Below are 21,415 nucleotides of genomic sequence, written 5' to 3'. Positions count from 1 at the left end.
TATATTTTCTATGCTTTACCTCACCAGATGATGTTTACAATAAGTATATCATTGGCTCATGGAGCCTATGATATATCATGCATAATGCCATCAGCATTTTCAGTTACCATGTTTTGGCTGTCACTGTGTGAGAAAATGCTTTTCTGGCCAAATGATATAAATGTATTGCATCTGCTATGTCTGACAGTTCTGGTATATTTTGTTGCTGTATTCTGACATTTAGTTTTGACAGAAAATACAGCCTCGATTCGCCCACCTGCAGATCTGGAAGGACATCAAAAGGCAGCTGAAACTGAATGATAGCTCAGAGTTCTCTCGATCTGTCTCTTGTGGGCAAAAACCTTGGCATCTCTGGGACCACATGCCTCTGTTGTGTTGTGCAGCGCTTAGTGATGCACAGTATGTCTGTGCCCCCTCCTCCAGGAAACTGAACCCAACAGGGCCTGCTCTATTAATCCCACGCAGTCTCGTATTTAACGTCAGCCCTGTCATCCCTCACAGCAGCAGCCTCTCAATCTGCATACAGACAGCCACATGTCTTACACCTGACCTCTGCTCTGCAAACTACACCATCACCTACCTGTTGTTCAAAGGAAAAATACACCGCCATTTTGTTCTCATTGAAATCTAAGTAAACCCAGCTGCTTGTGAAAAAAATGTATGCTGTAAAATAAATAGTCATGTGTCAAAGTAAACACATTTTTATAGACCGTTTAATGCAATCATATGCAATGTTTTTACAGAGACGCTGAGTGCACACAGCAGAACTTATCTTTTTAAAAGACACTGTAAAATGTCTGCTCATGGACAAACAAACAATTGCTCAATTCTAAATTTGTATCAGTTAATTGAGCATCTCTAACATTTCATTTGAGTCTCATGCCTCTGTCCTCGGGGCTGACTTTTTGTATTCATCAACACTTTCCTTACTTTGATCACTGAAGTAAAATGAGCTTATAAATAAATAGATGACAGTTCAGTGTCTGATGTTTCATTCCTCCATGGTATTGACTGGGAATTCTATTATGGTCTCTAGATGAGCATTCTTGATCCTGTGTGTCATGCACCATGTAGTGTATACAGTCCAGATGCCAAAGATCCTCTTTGCAGTTGCACTAAGGCAATATGGCTCTACTTGTTTCAATGCGCCAAGACAATAAAGTAGAACATCTTTGCCAGTACTTTATGTACTTGTCTGTTTGCAGCCAATAATAAAGGGAGTTGGTCTTCCTGCAACTCCTGAAGCAACAGGTCCTTATAGATCAGGCAGTAAATTAGTTTCCCTGCACCGTCCCCTCTTCCCCTTCTTCCTTATGTTCCTCTACTAGCCCCCGTGTATCCTGGGAAGGGGAGGTCTGATGGTGGTCAGTGACAGCCGCAGGTTCTGACCACCATGTTGCGGTACTTCTTCAGGATGACGTTGGAGCTGTCATCAAAGTAGAGGACTGAGATGCCATGGAGCTGGGTGGGGGCACAACAGGGTTTGGGCACTGTCTCTGGGTTTATGAAGTGGACCTGGGGGGATAGAATATAACACCAGTATCAGGGAAACCATGCACAATTAGAAAGATTCAAGTGTGTGGGAAAATGTGTGTTGATACTTCAGCAGTTTTTCTCACAGGATGTGGGACATCAAAGAGCGCTTTGATTTCACAAAATGAATATACGAATTTCAATCAGCTGCTGAATGGTTAAATTTACAATGAAGCCAGAGACCCTGCAGTGAAACCCTGAGTGAAACCCCCTCAGAAATGTACATGATGATATGATTCATGAAAACCATGAATATTCTTACCAGAGTCTGCACAATGGCATGATTGGTGGCGTTCATGTAGGAGTTCAGAGGAAAGGCACATTCGCCCTGGCAGTAGTACGCTGCGTAGCCCTCTGGTGCAATGATCCAGTCCTGAGAGGACAAGTGATATGACTCATATAACAATAGTACATCCAACCAACGGAGACGCAGATGTCATTGAATCTAGTCAAGTCAAACACCTATCTAAGTGGGTGAACAGAGAAAGAGGAGGACGTGCTCAGATCAGTACAGAACAGAACTGGTGTGATAGAAGGAGTCGTAGTACTGTACCTGCCATCCCAGATCTCTGAAGCTGACATACAGCTCATGCTTCTTACAGCCCTGTTTCGGGTCTGTGCTGAGGTTCTCTGAAAGACAAAGGGTCAAATGAACAACATACAGATGAATCAAAACAATCAACTGTGAGCACTGTATCTTGGTATATGCTATCTATTATCCATAGCCTGAATGCTTTTATCAACACAAAGTACTCTAACATGTCAAAGGAGCAGCCATTTTTCTATCATTATATTACAAGTTTATCAGATGATGTCTGTGTATAGATCTAGTGGCTAGATGACTGATTAATTGTTCTCCAAGTGAGTGCTCCATTTGTGTACCTGCTGCAGCCTCAGCAACCTTCAGTGCATCCTGGGGAGTCTTGGGTTTTTTGGAGCGGTTGGGGTTGCGCCCCTTGTGGCCGTGGGCAGAACGGACGCTGCGGAGGCGAACCTCGGTTGCCTTGAAGAAGGCCACCATGAAGGGCTGCTTGTCCTGGGGCCCACTGCCCTCCAGCAGCCCCACTAGCCTGGGGTTCATACTCTGACCTTTAGGGGGAGACAGAAAGACATGCACACTTCAGTCCAGGGTACATATTGGCAGAGAGAGAGAGGTGAAGCCAGAGGATTTACTCCGGCCAAAATCTGTCCGTGTTTGATAAGCCCTTTTTTTAATGGAGGTCTATGAGAGAGTGTCGAATTACCTGAGGCTTATTTGATCCAATAGCAGTTTAGGCTGTTACAAATGTACTGATACAAGTGGATGCACGTGGCATTCCGGCAACTTTGAGAGAAACAACTTAGTCGCGCCTGTTGTTCACACGCATATCTGCCCTCTCATTGGATAGAATGGTTCCATCTGATCTCGCCTGCCTTCCATCGTTGAGGACATATATTTCCATTGTTAGAACGGTCACTTGAATATCTTGTCAATATAATACATCGTCTTTGATATTGGTATGCTTCAGTTCAATCTTATGTGGTGGGTGTGTACCAGCCATAGAGCTCTATCTCTGTTGGACCAGTGGCCATACAGCACCCTTATAACTCTGACAGTGACTCACCGTCCATGCTCTCCAAAGCCAGCTGCAGGCCCAGGTTCTGGTCCGGGTTCACCACCCACTGGTTACTGGTGGCCGTGATGTCAAACACAAGCCAGCCCTCCTCTGCAGCCCACACCACCCGCGTGTCCAGAAGGAACAGGTAGTCGTCTCTACTACGGGGCACGCAGACTACTAACATTAGATACACAGCACATGCAGTCTAACAGTTAGATACACAACAAAGAGTTTCCGACCTAGGAAGTGTGCTCTAAATTCTAACATTGGTTGACCAAAATCTGCATAAATGTATAGCCTTGCCACTTCACATTGCAATTCAAACCCTTCTCCTCAGTAGCAGGTGTGATGCTATCTAGTGCAGTATGTAAAAGTAAAGCAGTTATATAAAAGTTGATCTAGATGGTAGATTCATATTCTAAAAACAGTAAAGATTAACCACCCAGAGAGAACACAGGAAACATGAAATCCAAAACAAGAGACAACACGCAGTGTCGATCAAACCCTACCGATAGCTCTTTTAATAATGGCTCTCTCTTTATCACAGATGAAAATTCCCAGACTGATTGGGGCATATCTCACAGACAATGGCTTTGTTTACAGATTGAGTTTCAGGCCCCCGGGCTTACTCCTCAGACTGTCTCTTTGTCTTGCTGCCTTGTCTGTATGAAAGGCAAACGTGTCTCTGAATAACAATGCTTTTGTTCTCAGCACCTTCATAGCCTCACCGTCACCGCTGTGGGTCAGGCCATGCCTACACATGACTGGGCTCTGATGTCACCGAGCATGACAAGCTGTGTGTATGTGTGTGTTGCAGAGAAGGGGGTGTTTTTACTAGTTGGAGAAATCCACCTATTGTTCACTACAATCAAAACGCCTAGTGTGGTCTGTTCTCCAAGAAGAGAGGGGTTGGGTTAAGGGAGGGGTGTTAGGTAATGGAGAAGGGGGATTAAGTGAATGGTGGAGGTGTGGGCATTGAGGGTGGTGCTTGTGGGGGTGCTCTATTTGTTCAAGGTGGCGTCTCTGCTGTTTCAGGGAGTAGTATATCATTTTATAAGGCCACACACACACACAAAGATTAATGGAAGAGGCGTCACCTGTCAGAGGGCTCCTGTAGCACCTGGTACACGCTCACGTGGAAGGTCTCATTCTCAGCGCGTTCTCTGATGTAGTCCTTATAGATTCGGAACTCTGCAGCGGAGACAGCTTCTCCCTCTGGGATCCGGGACAAGTCAAAGCGGAATTCCCTCTTGTGCTGAGAAGACAGGACATCCTGATCCAGCTTAGCTGATGAAAGGAGATGGGGAAGAGAAAAGGTTACTCACTACTGATACCAACTCATCCCGGATCAACTTTTTCCAATGGCTAACCTCACCCATTATGAGCTGTACAACTAACACAGACGCTGGATGGTAAAGGCACCTCCCTTTTCTCGCCACATCCCCTGGTCTTTTGAAACAGTGGGGGTGCATGTGTGCCAACACACTCACTGCTGTGAATACAATCAGATCGGAATCCACTCCTTGGTTTAATTCTGTCAAAACTGTCGCTGAATCAAAGTCTTCTGATCCACATTGCTCAGCCCACATATAGGAAGCACTGTATCAAAAATAGGAAACTCCTGCTTCCATGAGAGAGCTGATTGATCTAAACATCAGTCTGCATAATGTGCCAATGTGGGAGGAAAACCACACTCAAGGCTCAATTTGGCTCTATGTTTAAATTGCACACATGTGCTGACCACAAGAAAAGCACTGACTGGAAAACCACAGCAGCCAATCCAATGCACATGCACATGCAGACCTACACCCTGCAGAAACACTATGGTCATAATGTCATCATCTTCAATACACTGATAATACAAGACATGCTCTTTCCATGACATAGACTGACCAGATGAATTCAGGTGAAAGCTATGATCCCTTATTGATGTCACCTTGATGTCAATACACTTCAATTAGTGTAGATGAAGGATTAAAGAAGGATTTATAAGCCTTGAGACAATTGAGACATGGATTGTGTACGTGTGCCATTCAGAGGGTGAATGGGAAAGACAAAATAATTGAGTGCCTTTGAACGGGGTATGGTAGTAGGTGCGAGGCACACCAATTTGTGTGTCAAGAACTGCAACGCTTCCGGTTTCCCGTGTGTATCAACAATGGTCCACCACCCAAAGGACATCCAGCCAACTTGACACAACTGTGGGAAGCATTGGAGTCAACGTGGGCCAGCACCCCAGTAGAACGCTTTCGACACCTTGTAGAGTCCATGCCCCGACAAATTGAGGCTGTTCTGAGGGCAAAAGGGGGCGCAACTCAATATTAGGAAAGTGTTGCTAATGTGTTGTACACTCAGTGTACAGTATGTTTTCCATAATCCACCTTACTATAGGAGAATACATTTAACCATTATACGTAAAGTATTATACTCTGGAGGTAATGATAAAGCTATAAAATAGCATTTATATGAATCAGCTTTCTGAGAGTATGCTTGATAAATCCCAACAGTTGAAATGAACCTTTTGAAGGGTCACCACTGAGATCCACGATATCCCACCCTGCCCTGAAACAGCTGAGCTACTCTCAGAGTTTCCAGAATAATGGTGGTGGGACAGAGCCAAAGATTTCCTGGAGGTTTCCAACGCCGTGTTTTTACAGTGTTACCCAATGTGTTTGTCCTTGGAAAGCTTGGTGGAGGTCTCCGGAGCAACGGGGGACTTCCCACACTGGAGGTGTGCAGGGTGGAGCGATGATTACCCACCTTAAACACATCCTGCCCACTGGCAGCCACCATGACATCATACGTCTGTCTCACTCATGCCTTGGTATTGTTTCAGTGCCGGATAACACACACACACACAGACACAGACACACACAGACACAGACACACACACACACAGACACACACACACACACACACACACACACAATAGCATAAACCCTCTTACAGCAGACACACAACTTAATGCAGCACACATGCCTCAAAATGCTTTAAACCCCTTAAAACGACTTCTAACCACACACACATGCACACACACACATACGCCATAAAGAAGAGCATTCTGAACCCTGCTAGTCATTTGTTTGACCGCAATTAAATGCTGGAAAGAAACCAGGGGCGTTTTTATGAAGGCAATAATTGCTTGTAAGGACTTGGTGTGTTTACGTTAGGGACCATTAGCTCCAGAGATCAGCCCTCAGATATGCAAACTTCTCTTTGTGAGGCATTTCAACACTTTTGTTTGCTCATGACGAAGGGTTCAACTTGCCGTGCTGGCGTTAATAATTTTCAGCTGCCAATCAAAAGATATGGGTGAAGTTTATGAATATCCTTCATCAGAGGCACAACTAAACCCTAGAAAATCTACTTGGTATAAAATAAAGTAAGCTGAAACACAGACTGACTGTCAGACAGCCAGCTGTGTAATGTACTTAAGTAAAAATACTTGAAAGTACTACTTCAAGAGTTTTTGGGGGTATCTGTACTTTAAGATTTATATTTTTTACAACTTTCACTTTTACTTGACTACATTCTTAAAGAAAATAATGTACTTTTTACTCAATACATTTTCCCTGACACCCAAAAGTACTCGTTACATTTTCAATGCTTAGCAGGACAGGAAAATGGTCAAATTCAACACTTACCAAGAGAACATCCCTGGTCATCCCTACTGCCTCTGATCTGGTAGACTCACTAAACAGAGAACATCCCTGGTCATCCCTACTGCCTCTGATCTGGCAGACTCACTAAACACACATGCTTAGTTCGTAAATGATGTCTGAGTGTTGGAGAGTCCCCTTGGCTCTCCGTAAATAAATACAAAAACAAGAACATTGTGCAGTCTGGTTTGCTTAATATAAGCCATTTGAAATGATTTATACTTTCACTTTTGATACTTATGTATCTTTAAAACCAAATACTTTTAGACTTTTACTCAAGTAGTATTTTACTGGGTTACTTTCACTTTTACTTGAGTTATTTTCCATTTAACTATGACAATTGGGTACTTCCACCAATGCTGACAGCATGCCTGTTGTCTAATGAAAAACACTTGCTTAAAACCCCCTAGAGTCTGTTGATGCACCGGTGTGTCAATCGAAGAAAGAATAAAAAAATCTCCATCAAAATCCCTCAGTTAAAGCTAGAGATATTTATTTTTACAATAGCTGAATCTCAATCCGCCGCATTCACCTAAGACGCCCTGCGTCTGCGTCCGCATCTGCGGTGGAAAGTGGCAGAGTTACAGCGCTGTCTGTCAGACCAGGAGACATCCCGAAAATCTGTCTTCTCACAAAAACATCTGTAGCATCCGAACAGTTTGGCCACAATCCCCATGGCCTCGTCTAAAAGTAACCCATACAAATGAATGGAAGAAATAAATCAAAAATTGCCACAAAAATACAAGGGGCTAAATGTGTGAACAAAATATATATATTTCCTGAGCTTTCTTATATCTCTTAGATAAAGGACAGACACTTCAAAATCTTATTCCTTATGATACATTTTTTGGACTGTCTTATTTGACATTTATGAATGTGTTATTCAATGCATTTCTACATAGAAGTAAAGGCCAAATTCTATATTTTATCAAATAATAAAAAATACAAAGAAATTGGATACCTAAATCAAATTTCTAAATGATCCATGGTATGACCTTGAAACAATTCCATATGGCACCTGAAACAGGGGTAAACATGAATTTGTCCAATAGAAACTTTTGTTTGCAACTGTTTGGACTAATGATTCCACCCTAGATCAGCTAGATGAAGGCAAGAGTGTGCAAGACTGTGTCACTGGATGTGTCACTGTCTGTCACCTTGATTACTCAAATTTGTTTCTTGACATGTGCACCTACATACATGCAACCTCATGGGTATCGGGAAAATTTGCGTATTATGTACAACGCTACATCGAGCTGGATGAATGGAATATGAATGACAGTCATCCAATATGCTATAATAGAAATAAGGCCATGCTAAAAATATATATATATTGTCCTCCCTAATCATAAACAGCACCGAACGCCACTGGTGGAAGTTTGACAAAATTCAGTGGTTTATGTTCGAAAACCCTATTTCTTGGATCAGATTATTTTATCCAACAAAACAACCTTACACCTTGCTTGGCATTTCAGCTAAAACCGTGTCCAATGGAAAAAGAAAGCAATCTTTCAAAAAGGGATGAACAAATAATTGGAGGAATTATAGTATTTTGAGAATAGAGAATAAATCCCTGGTGTAATCTCCTTATTCTCCCCCCCCCCCCAAAAAAAAAATCTGATTACCATGATAAACAGTCGGCTTTCAATTTAGCCTGTTGGGTTCACACACTGGCGGATTTACCATTAGGCAGAAGAGGCAATTGCCTCACAACATCAAGGGGCCTCATGAGCTTTTCTTTTTCTCGCCCTCCTGGTTTTGACCCGCCTGTCCCATCTCTGTACCCTCCTGCCTGACCACTCTGCCTGCCACTGACCCTGCCTGCCGACCTGTACCCTTGCCCCTTCTCTGGATTATTGACCCTTGCCTACCTTGTCCTGTCTCTTGCCTCTTGCCTGCCCCTTGGACTATTAAACCATTGTTTATTCAACGTGTCTGCATCTGGGTCTTACCTTGATTTCTGATAGTATGAACTGGCCATGACTGACCCAGCAGACACGGCCCAGCTGCACAACGCCATCTCCACCCTCGGTAGGCATGAGGAATTGCTTCGTGGCCTTGGAGAGGGGGTCCAAACGTTGGCTGATCACTATGACCGGGCGTTGGCCAGTTTGCTGGAGAAATTCCACGGATTGTCGGGAGGCCGCCTAGCACGGTGGTAACCCTACAGTTCCACAGCTACTAGCAGTGCCGGCTCATCAGTAACTCCACCTTCTCGTGAGCCCCGCATACCTCCTCCGGAACACTTCAATGGAGAGCCGAGCACCTGTCGGGCGTTCATAGCTCAGTGTACCCTCGTCTTCGAGCTTCAGCCCTCCTCCTTCCCCTCGGATCGCTCCAAGATAGCCTACCTCATCACACTGATGTCCAGGAGGGCCCTTACCTGGGCTACCGCCATGTGGGAACAACAGCCGGCCATATGCGCTAGTCTGGAGAGGTTCGTGGGAGAAGTGAGGAAGGTCTTTGATGCCCTGTTCCCCGGGCGAGAGGCCACCCGGAAGCTAATCCAGCTTCGGCAGGACTCCTGCAGTGTAGCTGATTATGCGGTGGATTTCCGCACATTGGCAGCAGAGAGTTCTTGGAATCAAGAGGCACTGTTCGATATGTTCTTGCACGGCACCTCAGAGGAGGTCAAGGACGAGCTCTTGTTGCTGAGGCTTCAAGACCTGCCACGATGGCTGCTGAAGACAGCCGAGTCATCACTTCCTGAACCTATGCCACTAGGCAGAGCTGGAATGGCAATACAGGATCGACACAAAGAGTTTTCTGTATTGCGGGATTCTTGGTCATTTTGTGTCCTCTTGTCCTTTAAAGAAGCCAGACTCACCGGTAGGAGAAAGTAGAGAACGTTCCTGCTTCCCCTGCTCGCACCCCCTTTCATGACATTCTACTGTGGGGAGACCAGTCCAAATCCCTCCGGGTTCTCATTGACTCTGAGGCCAACAAGTTTTTGGGACACTACCCTGGCATCCGAGTTGAACATCCACACTCAGCCCCTCTCCATTCCCATGGGAGTTAGAGTGCTGGATGGGCACTCTATAGGCAGAGTCACCCACAACACCACTCCCATCCACCTACGGGTGTCAGGGAACCACATCGAGGCTATCCAGTTCCTGCACATCAAGTCCCTTCTGATTCCCGTGGTATTGGGATTCTCCTGGCTTTAACGACACAATCTCCTCATTAACTGGTCTACTGGTGCCATCATGGCTGGAGCCTGTTGTGTCACGCCCATTGCCTGAAGTCAGCACGACCTGCCCCGGGACATCTTCCTGGGGGCTTGAAAGGTGCCCCGGACCCCTCCGCCATTCCCGCGGAGTACCAGGACCTCCGGGAGGTGTTCAGCAAGGCCCGGGCCACGTCGCTTCCACCACACCGACCCTATGACTGCAGGATTGACCTTCTCCCTTGCACCACGCCACTCCCTAGCTGCTGGATTTATCCGTCCCTCTTCCTCCCCCGCCGGCGCAGGTTTCTTCTTCATGTAGAAAAAGAACAAGACCATGCGCCCGTGCATTGACTACCGGGGTCTCAACAACATTATGGTTAAGAACTGTTACCCGCTACCACTCATCTCCTCGGCCTTCGAGCCACTCCATGGGGCCACTGTGCTTTCCAAACTGGATCTACGGAATGCCTACCACCTGGTGCGGATACGAGAGGGGGACGAGTTGAAGATTGCCTTCAACACGGCCAGTGGCCACTATGAGTATCTAGTCATGCCCTTTGGCCTCACCAACGCTCCTGCTGTGTTCCAGGCTCTGGTGAATGATGCTCTCCGCGACATGTTGAACCGGTTCATCTTCGTCTACATTGATGACATCCTCGTCTTCTCCCGCTCCCCTCAAGAACACGTGCTCCACGTCCGGCAGGTCCTTCAACGCCTTCTGGAGAATCAGCTGTTTGTGAAGGCGGAGAAGTGCAAGTTCCATCGCTCCACTATCCCCTTTCTGGGTTACATCATCTCTGCTGGGAGTGTCCAGATGGATCCCGGGAAGGTGATAGCTGTGATGGATTGGCCTCAGCCTACGTCCAGGGTGCAGCTCCAATGTTTTCTGGGGTTCTCCAATTTCTATTGCCACTTTATCCGAGGTTACAGCACCCTGGCTTCCCCCCTGTCAGCACTCGCCTCGCCCAAGGTTCCCTTCACGTGGTCCCCAGCTGCTGACCGGGCATTTCGGGATCTCAAACATCGCTTCACCACAGCTCCCATCTGGTTCATCTGGACCCATCTCGTCAGTTCGTGGTGGAGGCCGATTCTTCGGACGTCGGAGTGGGGGCTGTCCTGTCCCAGCATTCTGCCCTTGACCTCAAGCAACATCCTTGCGCCTTCTTCTCCCATCGCCTCAACACCACTGAAAGGAACTACGATGTGGGGAATCGGGAGCTTCTCGCGGTGAAGATGGCATTGGAGGAATGGAGGCACTGGCTGGAGGGTGGACTGACCACAAGAACCTGGAGTATCTCCGCTCAACTCCAGGCAAGCCAGATGGGCCCTGCTGTTCACAGTTCAACTTCTCCCTCTCGTACCGTCCGGGATCCAAGAATGTCAAGCCGGATGCATTGTCCTGCCGCTATAGCCCCACGACTACTACCCCGGAACCCGAGACCATCCTTCCCACCTCATGCCTGGTGATGGATCTCAGCTGGGGGATAGGAAAGCAGGTCCGTGAGGCACTGTTTCCAGCCAAACTCCTGGGGGGCCCTGAAAACTGGATGTTTGTTCCTGACACTGTCCGCTCTGCGGTCCTGGAGTGGGCCCACTCTTCCAGGCTGGTCTGCCACACTGGCGCCCATCGGACCCTGGCCTTTGGTGGCCTACTATGGTCCAGGACGTGTCCGCATTCGTTGCCGCTTGCTCAGTTTGAGCGCAGAACAAGACTCCTCGGCAAGCTCCGGCTGGTCTCCTCCAACCTGTGCCTGTCCCCCACCATCCCTGGTCCCACATCTCCATGGACTTTGTCACGGGACTTCCCAAGTCTGATGGCAACACCGCCATCCTGACCGTGGTGGATCGATTCTCCAAAGCCACCCACGTCATTTCTCTCCCCAAACTACCCTCTGCCAAGGAGATGGCCAGCTCATGGTACAGCACGTCTTCCAGATCCATGGACTGCCCGTGGACATGGTCTCCATCCGAGGTCCTCAGTTCTCGTCCCAGTTCTGGAAGGCGTTCTGAAGGCGTTCTGAACCTTGAGACGACCCTGCGCTGCCTGGGCTCCGTCAACCCCACCACCTGGAGCCAGCAGCTTGTGTGGGTCGAATTTGCCCGCAACACCCTTCCCTGCTCTGCCACGGGCCTATCTCCCTTCGAGTGTTCCCTGGGGTATAAGCCCCCGCTCTTCCCTGAGCAAGAAGAGGAGGTCGGCATACCTTCTGCCCAGATGTTTGTTTGCTGCTGTCGTCGATACCTGGAGCCCGGTCGGCCCTCCTCAAGACCACCTCCAGGTATCGACGACAAGCGGATCGCCATCGGACCACGGCGCCCCAGTATCGTCTCGAGCAGAAGGTATGGCTGTCCATCCTGGATCTGCCCATCCGGGTGGAGTCTCGCAAATTGTCCCCCCGGTTCATCGGCCCTTTCCCCATCTCCAAGGTCATTAGCCCCTCTGCTGTTCATCTTCTGTTGCCCCGTACCCTTCGTACCCCATACCCCACCTTTCATAGGTCCCATATTAAGCCTGTGTCTCACAGTCCTTTGTCTTCCTTTTCCAGGCCCACCCCTCCTCCCCGTGTCATCGATGGCCATCCGGCGTACACGGTGAGACGCCTTCTGAGGGTTTGACCAGAGGTGCTGGGTCCCCGCTAGAGACATCCTGGACCCAGCTCTCATCGACGACTTCCACCGCCGGCACCCCGTTCAATCTGGTATGCGCCCAGATAGGACGCCAGGTGGCGCCCCTAGAGGGGGGGTACAGTCATGCCCTGATCTGTTTCACTTGTCTTTGTGATTGTCTTCACCCCCTCCAGTTGTCGCCCAACTTCCCCATTATCCTCTGTGTATAAATACTTGTGTTCTCTGTTTGTCTGTTGCCAGCTCATCTTGTTTGTCAAGCTTACCAGCGTTTGTCCTGTCAGCTCCTGTTTTATCCCAGCCTCTCTTTTTCTCGTCCTCCTGGTTTTGACCCTCGCCTCTTCCCATCTCTGTACCTGTCTGCCAGACCACTCTGCTTGCCACTGACCCTGCCTGCTGACCTGTACTGTTGCCCCTTCTCTGGATTATTTACCCTTGCCTGCATTGACCTGTCTCTTGCCTGTCCCTTGGTCTAATAAACCATTGTTTATTCAACGTGTCTGCATCTGGGTCTTACTTTGATTTCTGATACAACTAGTCTAAAGAGGGCCAGTTTTATTGCTTCTTTAATCAGAACAACAGCTTTCAGCTGTGCTAACATAATTACAAAAGGGTTTCCAAATGATCAATTAGCCTTTTAAAATGATAAACTTGGATTAGCTAACACAACGTGCCATTGGAACACAGGAGTGATGGTTGCTGATAATGGGCCTCTGTACGCCTATGTAGACGTTTCCAGCTACAATAGTCCTTTACAACATTAACAATGTCTACACTGTATTTCTGATCAATTTGAAGTTATTTTAATGGACAAAAATGCGCTTATCTTTCAAAAACAAGGACATTTCTATGAGACCCCAAACTTTTCAACGGTAGTGTATATTCTATATCCTATCCTATTCTACTGTATCTTATTCTATGCCACTCTGACATTGCTCGTCCAAATATTTATATATTCTTAATTCCATTCCTTTACTTTAGATTTGTGTGTATTGTGTGTATTGTGTGTATTGTTGTGAAATTGTTAGATATTACTTGTTAGATATTACTGCGCCGTTGGAGCAAGAAACACAAGCATTTCAATCGCACTCCACACTGCCCTTTCCCACCTGGACAAAAGGAACAACTATGTGAGAATGCTGTTCATTGACTACAGTTTAGCATTCAACACCATAGTGCCCAAAGCTCATCACTAAGCTAAGGACCCTGGGACTAAACACCTCCCTCTGCAACTGTATCCTGGACTTCCTGACGGGCCGCCCCCAGGTGGCAAGGGTAGGCAACAACACATCTGCCACGCTGATCCTCAACATGGGGGCTCCTGAAGTGTGTGTGCTTAGTTGCCTCCTGTACTCCCTGTTCACCCACGACTGCGTGGCCAAGCATGACTCCAATACCACCACTAAGTTCGCTGACGACAAAACGGTCGTAGGCCTGATCACTGACAACGATGAGACAGGCAGTAGGGAGGAGGTCAGAGACCTGGCAGTGTTGTGCCTGGACAACAACCTCTCCCTCAACGTGAGCAAGACAAAGGAGATGATCGTGGACAACAGGAAAAGGAAGGCCGAACACGCCCACATTCACATCGACAGGGCTGTAGTGGAGTGGGTTAAGAGATTCAAGTTCCTTGGTGTCCACATCACCAACAAACTATCATGGTCCAAACACATCAAGAAAGTCGTGAAGAGGGCACGACAATGCCTTTTCTCCCTCAGGAGAGTGAAAAGATTTGGCATGGGTCCGCAGATCCTCAAAAAGTTCTACAGCTACACCATCGAGAGCATCCTGACCGGTTGTATCACCACCAGGCATGGCAACTGCTCGGCATCCGACCGATAGGCGCTACAGAGGGTAGTGCGTACGGCCCAATACATCACTGGGGCCAAGCTTTCTGCCATCCAGGACCTATATACTAGGTGGTGTCAGAGGAAGAACCCAGATATTGTCAAAGACTCCAGTCACCGAAGTCATAGACTGTTCTCTCTGCTACCGCACGGCAAGCGGTACCGGAGCGCCATGCCTAGGTCCAAAAGTTTGCTTAACAACAATTAATCAAATGGCCACCCGTACTGTTTGCCTTGACCCCCCTCCCCCTTTGTTTTTACACTGCTGCTACTCGCTGTCTATTATCTATGCATAGTCACTTACCCCTACCTACATGTACAAATTACCTTGACTAATCTATAACCCCGCAAATTGACTCAGTACCGGTTCCCCATGTACATGGCCTCATTATTGTTATTTTATCGTGTTACTTTTCTTTTTTCTTTTTTTTTAACTTTAGTTTATTTACTCAATATTTTCTTAACTCTATTTTCTTAAAACTGCATTGTTGGGCTTGTAAGTGAGCATTTTGCGGTTGTATTTGGCGCATGTGAGAAATACAATTTGATTTGATACAAAACGCATTTCTTTAGTAAAAAGACAGGTGCTGCAGATAATACTGCCATTGTCGTTGAGGCAGAGGACATGCATGTGTAGCCCATGTATCTGATGCTGTCTGGCCAAAAACAGTATGGCATTTTTTGCAGCATCAGATACATATAGTAAGACAGAGGGGCACTGTTTTGCTTGCTCGGATCCTTTCTCCAGTGAGATAGTTTCAACCTCTTGCGAATTGAAGGAAAGTTGGCGGGTGCACAACACACTGTTCAGATGCTGGAATTATTTTGGATGAATGTGTGAAGGTAACCTACTTTTTGAAGTGATTTGTTTGACAATCAGATGAAAACACCATGAATGGTTGTATTCATGCCACATTTAAAGGTAATACATTTTTAAAGTTACATTATGTCTATACTATAAAACCCTTTTTTTATCCCAAAACTGTTATAAGTCAAACTTTAACTATACAGCATCATCTTCTTTATTTCGTTTCACATGGAGAGCTGTGAAAGATAACAGATAGGCCTGTCTACTATTCCCATATGCTGCAGGTGTGTTCTCATGGGAACAAGAACATCCCAGAGACATCTGTATCAGCCTATGGCAGACTCCCAGCAAGAAGCACTAGCAGTGCAGGAATGCAGGTCAAATCAGTCCAACCAGGAACCATGCAGTCAGAATATAGTCAGACTGCTAAAGCAGGCCTGAGCTCTGTATTCAGTATCGCTATAGCTCTATTATAATCACACAGATGGGCAGGCAAGCTACAGATGCGTGCAGTCAAACTGCATCTGTATGGTCAGATGTGTTGCATGGACATGAGATTAATACATATTGGTAGTGGGCAGACTGGATGGTGGTTGGAGATTCTAACACCCATGAGTCTGTGGGTGTGTGCATACACTCCATGGCCAAAAGTATGTGGACACTTCCTCGTCAAGCGTCTCATTCCAAAATAATGGGCATTGGAAGCCAAAGCTTTTTCCAACCGTTAATTTGTTTAGAAAATGAAAGGCGCAAAACAAATAAAACTGAACAGATTCCATAATTTCCAAGAAGCGTCAATGTTGGCCACCTATATACCTGCACATACAGTAGAGAGAGGGGGGAAGAGTAGCACTCTTTCCCTCAACGGAAGCTGTGGTTTGTCGAGGGGAAATGCCTTAATCCAGTTTGGCTTTAAGCGATCACTCCAGAGACCACCATGACTGGCTCTTTACAAAATGGTGGGAAAACAGACTGCCAATCAACAGGAGAGTGGCCATTGGTTCATGAGAGGATTGGGGCACTGTGTTTCCTTCTCTTTCTTTCTATTTTCTCTGCACTTCATATGTAAACTCAGCAAAAAAAGAAACGTCCTCTCACTGTCAACTACGTTTATTTTCAGCAAACTTAACATGTGTAAATATTTGTATGAACGTAACAAGATTCAACAACTGAGACATGAACTGAAAAAGTTCCAAATCACACACAGAACGAGCTGTATGGCTGGTGGCATTGTCATGCTGGAGGGTCATGTCAGGATGAGCCTGCAGGAAGGGTACCACATGAGGGAGGAGGATGTCTTCCCTGTAAAGCACAGTGTTGAGATTGCCTGCAATAACAACAAGCTCAGTCCGATGATGCTGTGACACACAACCCCAGACCATGACGGGCCCTCCACCTCCAAATCGATCCCACTCCAGAGTACAGGCCTTTTTGTCATTTGTATAATCATTAAGTCTAGTTGTCAAAATTATAGTAACAGTTGGCCGTTTTAGTTCCTTCGACCATAAACGCAAATCCGACCATCACCCCTAGTGAGACAAAACCGCGACTCGTCAGTGAAGAGCACTTTTTGCCAGTCCTGTCTGGTCCTGCGACGGTGGGTTTGTGCCCATAGGCGACGTTGTTGCCGGTGATGTCTGGTGAGGACCTGCCTTACAACAGGCCTACAAGCCCTCAGTCCAGCCTCTCTCAGCCTATTGTGGACAGTCTGAGCACTGATGGAGGAATTGTGCGTTCCTGGTGTAACTCGGGCAGTTGTTGTTGCCATCCTGTACCTGTCCCGCAGGTGTGATATTCGGACGTACCGATCTGTGCAGGTGTTGTTACACGTGGTCTGCCACTGTGAGGATGATCAGCTGTCCGTCTGGTCTCCCTTTAGCACTGTCTTATGCGTCTCACAGTACGGACATTGCCATTTATTGCCCTGGCCACATCTGCAGTCCTCATGCCTCCTTGCAGCATGCCTAAGGCACGTTCACGCAGATGAGCAGGGACCCTGGGCATCTTTCTTTTGGTGTTTTTCAGAGTCAGTAGAAAGGCCTCTTTAGTGTCCTAAGTTTTCATAACTGTGACCTTAATTGCCTACCATCTGTAAGCTGTTACTGTCTTAACGACCATTCCACAGGTGCATGTTCATTTATTGTTTATGGTGGGAAACAGTGTTTAAACTCTTTACAATGAAGATCTGTGAAATTATTTGGATTTTTACGAATTATCTTTGAAAGACAGGGTCCAGAAAAAGGGACGTTTCTTTTTTTGCTGAGTTTATGCACTTACTTCTTCCCCTTCTCTCTAACAAGGTCACTCCGTACATTCTCACAGACACATGAACGGGAATAAAAGTGTAAAAGTGCCAAATCTATTCCTGATGATAAACTGCCATCCTAACACATACAGTGGTCCTGTGTGGCTCAGCTGGTAGAGCATGGTGCTTGCAATGCCAGGTTTGTAGGTTTGATTCCCACGGGGGACCAGTATGAAACTATATGCTCTCACTACTGTGTTGCTCCGGATAAGAGCGTCTGCTAAATGACTGAAATGTAAAGCAGGCCATGAAGCCCAACCTGTAAGCCCTGAGCCAGGACAATGAAGGGGAAATGGTTGTCTTTGGAAGAAAAGCCACATCCGGGTGGGAGTCACAGGCACCATTCCGTCTACTGTTTCACTTTAGTGATATCAGACCCGTAGTGAGATCTCCAAAGGAAACAAAAGCAGGATTTCAGTTTTAGAAACTCACTAATGTCCAAGGAAGAACCCCCCCCCCCTGATTTACACACACACTGCCAGCTGTCTCCAGTAAAGAGTATTTAGATGCAGTACCTGAGTCTTTATCTCCCTGTCAACTTGTCCTGCCCTCCCCAGGGTACTGAAATGCCTGTTCAAATCCTAGTCATGCGAAACAAAGCCTTGCTGAAGCTGGTCTCCCAGAGCTTTAACAGGATTCAGGGGAAATCGGATACAGCTATGTTGTCATAACATTTACAACTGGGAATGCAGAACAGTCTTAGAGCAGTCTTATCTGAAGCACAGAGAAAGTTACCTTAAAGCCTCCCCATTAGGAGCCGTACACAAATCGAACGTCATACACACAGACAAACACTTAGCTAATGCACTCGGGTTCAACAGTACTGTCCTTTCTGCAAAGTGCCTTCAGACAACAAAAAGGCATTGAAGAAAGCTTTCACTCTTTAATCCTTATGCCAACAGGTAAACTTGAAGTAAGCCTGCTTTTTCAGTCAACTCCTGTGCTATAAGGCCAGGTTAACCACAGAGAGACTCTTGTCTGGAGCACCACTGGATCCTCAGCAGTGCTCTGTCTGAGCTGTAAACCACACCCACACTTCACCTTGCCTGACCTCTGCTCTCCTAGTCAGCAGACCTACAGACCAGACAGGTCCACAGAGAACCCCAGGTGAGTAGGCTACCCTAGCGATGAGACTCTGTCACTGAATGAGTCAAAGCAAGCATTAAGAGTGTTTTGTAAACTATCAGCATGACAGTGCCAGTATCAGATATCACAAAGTAAACATAAACAGCTGTTTAGGTAATGTCTAGGTAATGTTGCGCAAAGGTGAACAAAAATTAATTTTGCTTTAAAAAAATAAAGTAAGATATATGGTGAAAGCGGTTTTATGCTACAGCATTAATGAGATCATGTAGACTAAACAATAACTTCTCAATTCATATCCATCGAAATGAATTGATACATCTCTGGATAGGGTGATGATAAGGACATACCGATATTGACAAAACTCATCACCATATCCGCGTCATTGAGGAAACTGCTGTCTTGGGGGGTCACCATCGGGGGTCCCTGGGTCGTGAAGACGGGTTTATAATATGAGAAGCCGGTGGGCTGTTGTCCATACGTGGAAATAGCGTTGTACAAATCCAGCATGAACATCGGGGCAGCGTTTTGTTTGGTGTAGATGTACGGCCGTGGCCGGTGGGGCAGCCCCAGGATGGAGAGGATTTCTCGCTGCATCTCCCGGCGCTCCTGGTTCCGCAGACGGCGCTGGATGAAGCTGGAATGAACTTCGTTATCCAGAGTGAAGTTAGAAAAAGTTGTCTCGCCCAAAATACAAAATCCCCATGCAAGAACCATCGCCGACGCACGTAGATGCAATAAAACCACCATTATCAAATTCATCCGTGTAATTGATTCATATAAGGGTAGAGATAGGCTATCTAAAAGTAGTGTCTCAAATCCGCATGCATTGGAGGACGAGTTTAGACCCTGATCTTACTTTAGAAACTGAATCAAATATCAGCCACACATCATCTGCATTGGTGCACACCACTCGGGATTGCTGTTGGAGTGTGCTCGCGCTGCTGCGATGTCAAGCAGCTCCCCTGCCATCCCACTTTATTGAGTTGCAGTATCTGAGGGGAGGGGTCAGTGGGCTTTGGGATGGGATGTCCCCATGGGGGAACAGGGTGGGGGGGGGTGAATCAGGGTGGTGGTGGTGGGGGGGATCAGGGTGGTGGGGGGGTGAATCAGGTTGGTGGTGGGGGGGGGATCAGGGTGGTGGTGGGAGGGATCAGGGTGGTGGGGGGGATCAGGGTGGTGGTGGTGGGGGATCAGGGTGGTGGTGGGGGGATCAGGGTGGTAGGGGGGATCAGGGTGGTGGTGGGGGGGATCAGGGTGGGGGGGGGATCAGGGTGGTGGTGGGGGGGATCAGGGTGGTGGGGGGGATCAGGGTGGTGGGGGGGGGGGGGAATCAGGGTGGTGGGGGGGGTCAATATCGTCGCTGGTTTAAAACCTAATTGTCCTGTCCTATCAATCCTTTGTTTGGACATGATTGCAACTAGTGCATCAGTTGATAAACTGGTGCCATATAGTTACTAAGTAACTTAGACAAGAATTCAGTAGATTTTGCTAAATTGTGCACCTGATAAACTTGCAGGTGTGCAAATAGTTTAACCACCACAAGTTTATCATTATCACAGTTTAACTCATTTGAGCTTTTCCCATAGGGACAACATTTACGCATATAGTTTTTACTGGCTTGCATGCTGGCATGTGTGCACACACACACACACACAAAATACCAATATAAATGACAAGAGCTGAAAGCACCTGTTTCCAATAGGTCTGTCCAGACTCAAAGGTTCCACTCCAGCCTAATTTTGAACCGCAAGTGAAGCATGTGACAGTTAGGGACAGTTGATTACTTCTTGGCACAGCATTGACTCCTGCTGTGTCAGTGCCTCCCTTTCCCATTACTGTAACTACAGAGGCTTCAGGCCTGGCATTCCTCCCGCTGTGTGGCCATCCCAGGATTCCTCACTCCTCTGCTCCTTAGCTCAAAGGTCAAATACATCCCAACACAGCTCCTCAGCTGAAAGGTTAAATTGCTATCTGACCAACATCTCGTTTCCATACCCCTCTGGAAAGTTTAGAACATGCTTTTCAGCCTATGATGTCAATAAATCCCAAATTCCAATAGTGTTTTGCTAGGGCACAAGCAAACCTGTTCTACATTACCGATTGTTGCATGAGTGTTCCCACTACTCCCCTGTGGTCAATCAAAAGGTAATGGGTAATGAGAGATAATCCTCTAAGCCCTCTTTCACACCAGCAGACACCTTTGGACCTAAACAATGAGTCAGGGTTTCACCCTTGTTGTGTGTGAATGATCAACAGCAGCCCTGTGGTGACACATAACAAGGGAGGTGCTAATGTAGCCACTGAATTACAGGACAAGGTGCGAAGGTCCCCACGGCCAGGGTGCTTCTTTTTGTGTGAGAGGAGGGTGGGGAGGGGCCCAGAATCTTTGGCATCACCCACACACAACACACAACACACAGCCTACTCCTGTGGATGTTTTCTATTGTTCAGAAGAAGAAAAAAAAGAGATAGGACCACACTACAGAGCACTAAGAATGTAGTGGGCCTATAAATAACTTCTGAAAATCCTCACCTGAAAGGTAAAATACCCACTAAGCACCGAATGACGACGATGTCTTTTGGACGTCTTTTTTTGTAGTGTATAGACCGGCCTTGACTATGGTTCAGTTTGGACAGCACAGTACAGTACAGAAGCGTACAGTACAGTAAAGAAAAATAGTGTATAGTACAGTGCAGTATAGTTCAGTACAGTAAAGTACAGTACAGAGTATTAAACTCTACTGTACTCTTCTGAATTAAACTTTACTGTCCTGTACCATACTGT

The 21,415-nt window shown here is 46.8% G+C and overlaps 1 protein-coding gene across 1 annotated transcript; it reads right to left on the bottom strand.

The window, feature by feature from the left end:
* Window positions 1–695: 695 nt before the first annotated feature.
* On the bottom strand, window positions 696–19,562 carry LOC115150812 (bone morphogenetic protein 7). The gene is made up of 7 exons (XM_029694504.1): window positions 18,978–19,562; window positions 4,229–4,418; window positions 3,138–3,289; window positions 2,416–2,622; window positions 2,087–2,163; window positions 1,796–1,906; window positions 696–1,515 (listed from the first exon to the last, which is right to left on the bottom strand). Exons 1-7 carry the CDS (start codon window positions 19,387–19,389, stop codon window positions 1,366–1,368), a joined length of 1,299 nt encoding a protein of 432 aa, XP_029550364.1. The 5' UTR covers window positions 19,390–19,562; the 3' UTR covers window positions 696–1,365.
* Window positions 19,563–21,415: the final 1,853 nt, after the last annotated feature.

This window comes from Salmo trutta, chromosome 16 (genome assembly GCF_901001165.1).
Source record: "Salmo trutta chromosome 16, fSalTru1.1, whole genome shotgun sequence".
Taxonomy (NCBI): domain Eukaryota; kingdom Metazoa; phylum Chordata; class Actinopteri; order Salmoniformes; family Salmonidae; genus Salmo; species Salmo trutta.
The sequence above is the reverse complement of the archived record's forward strand: the minus strand, read 5'-3'. Positions and strand labels throughout refer to the sequence as shown.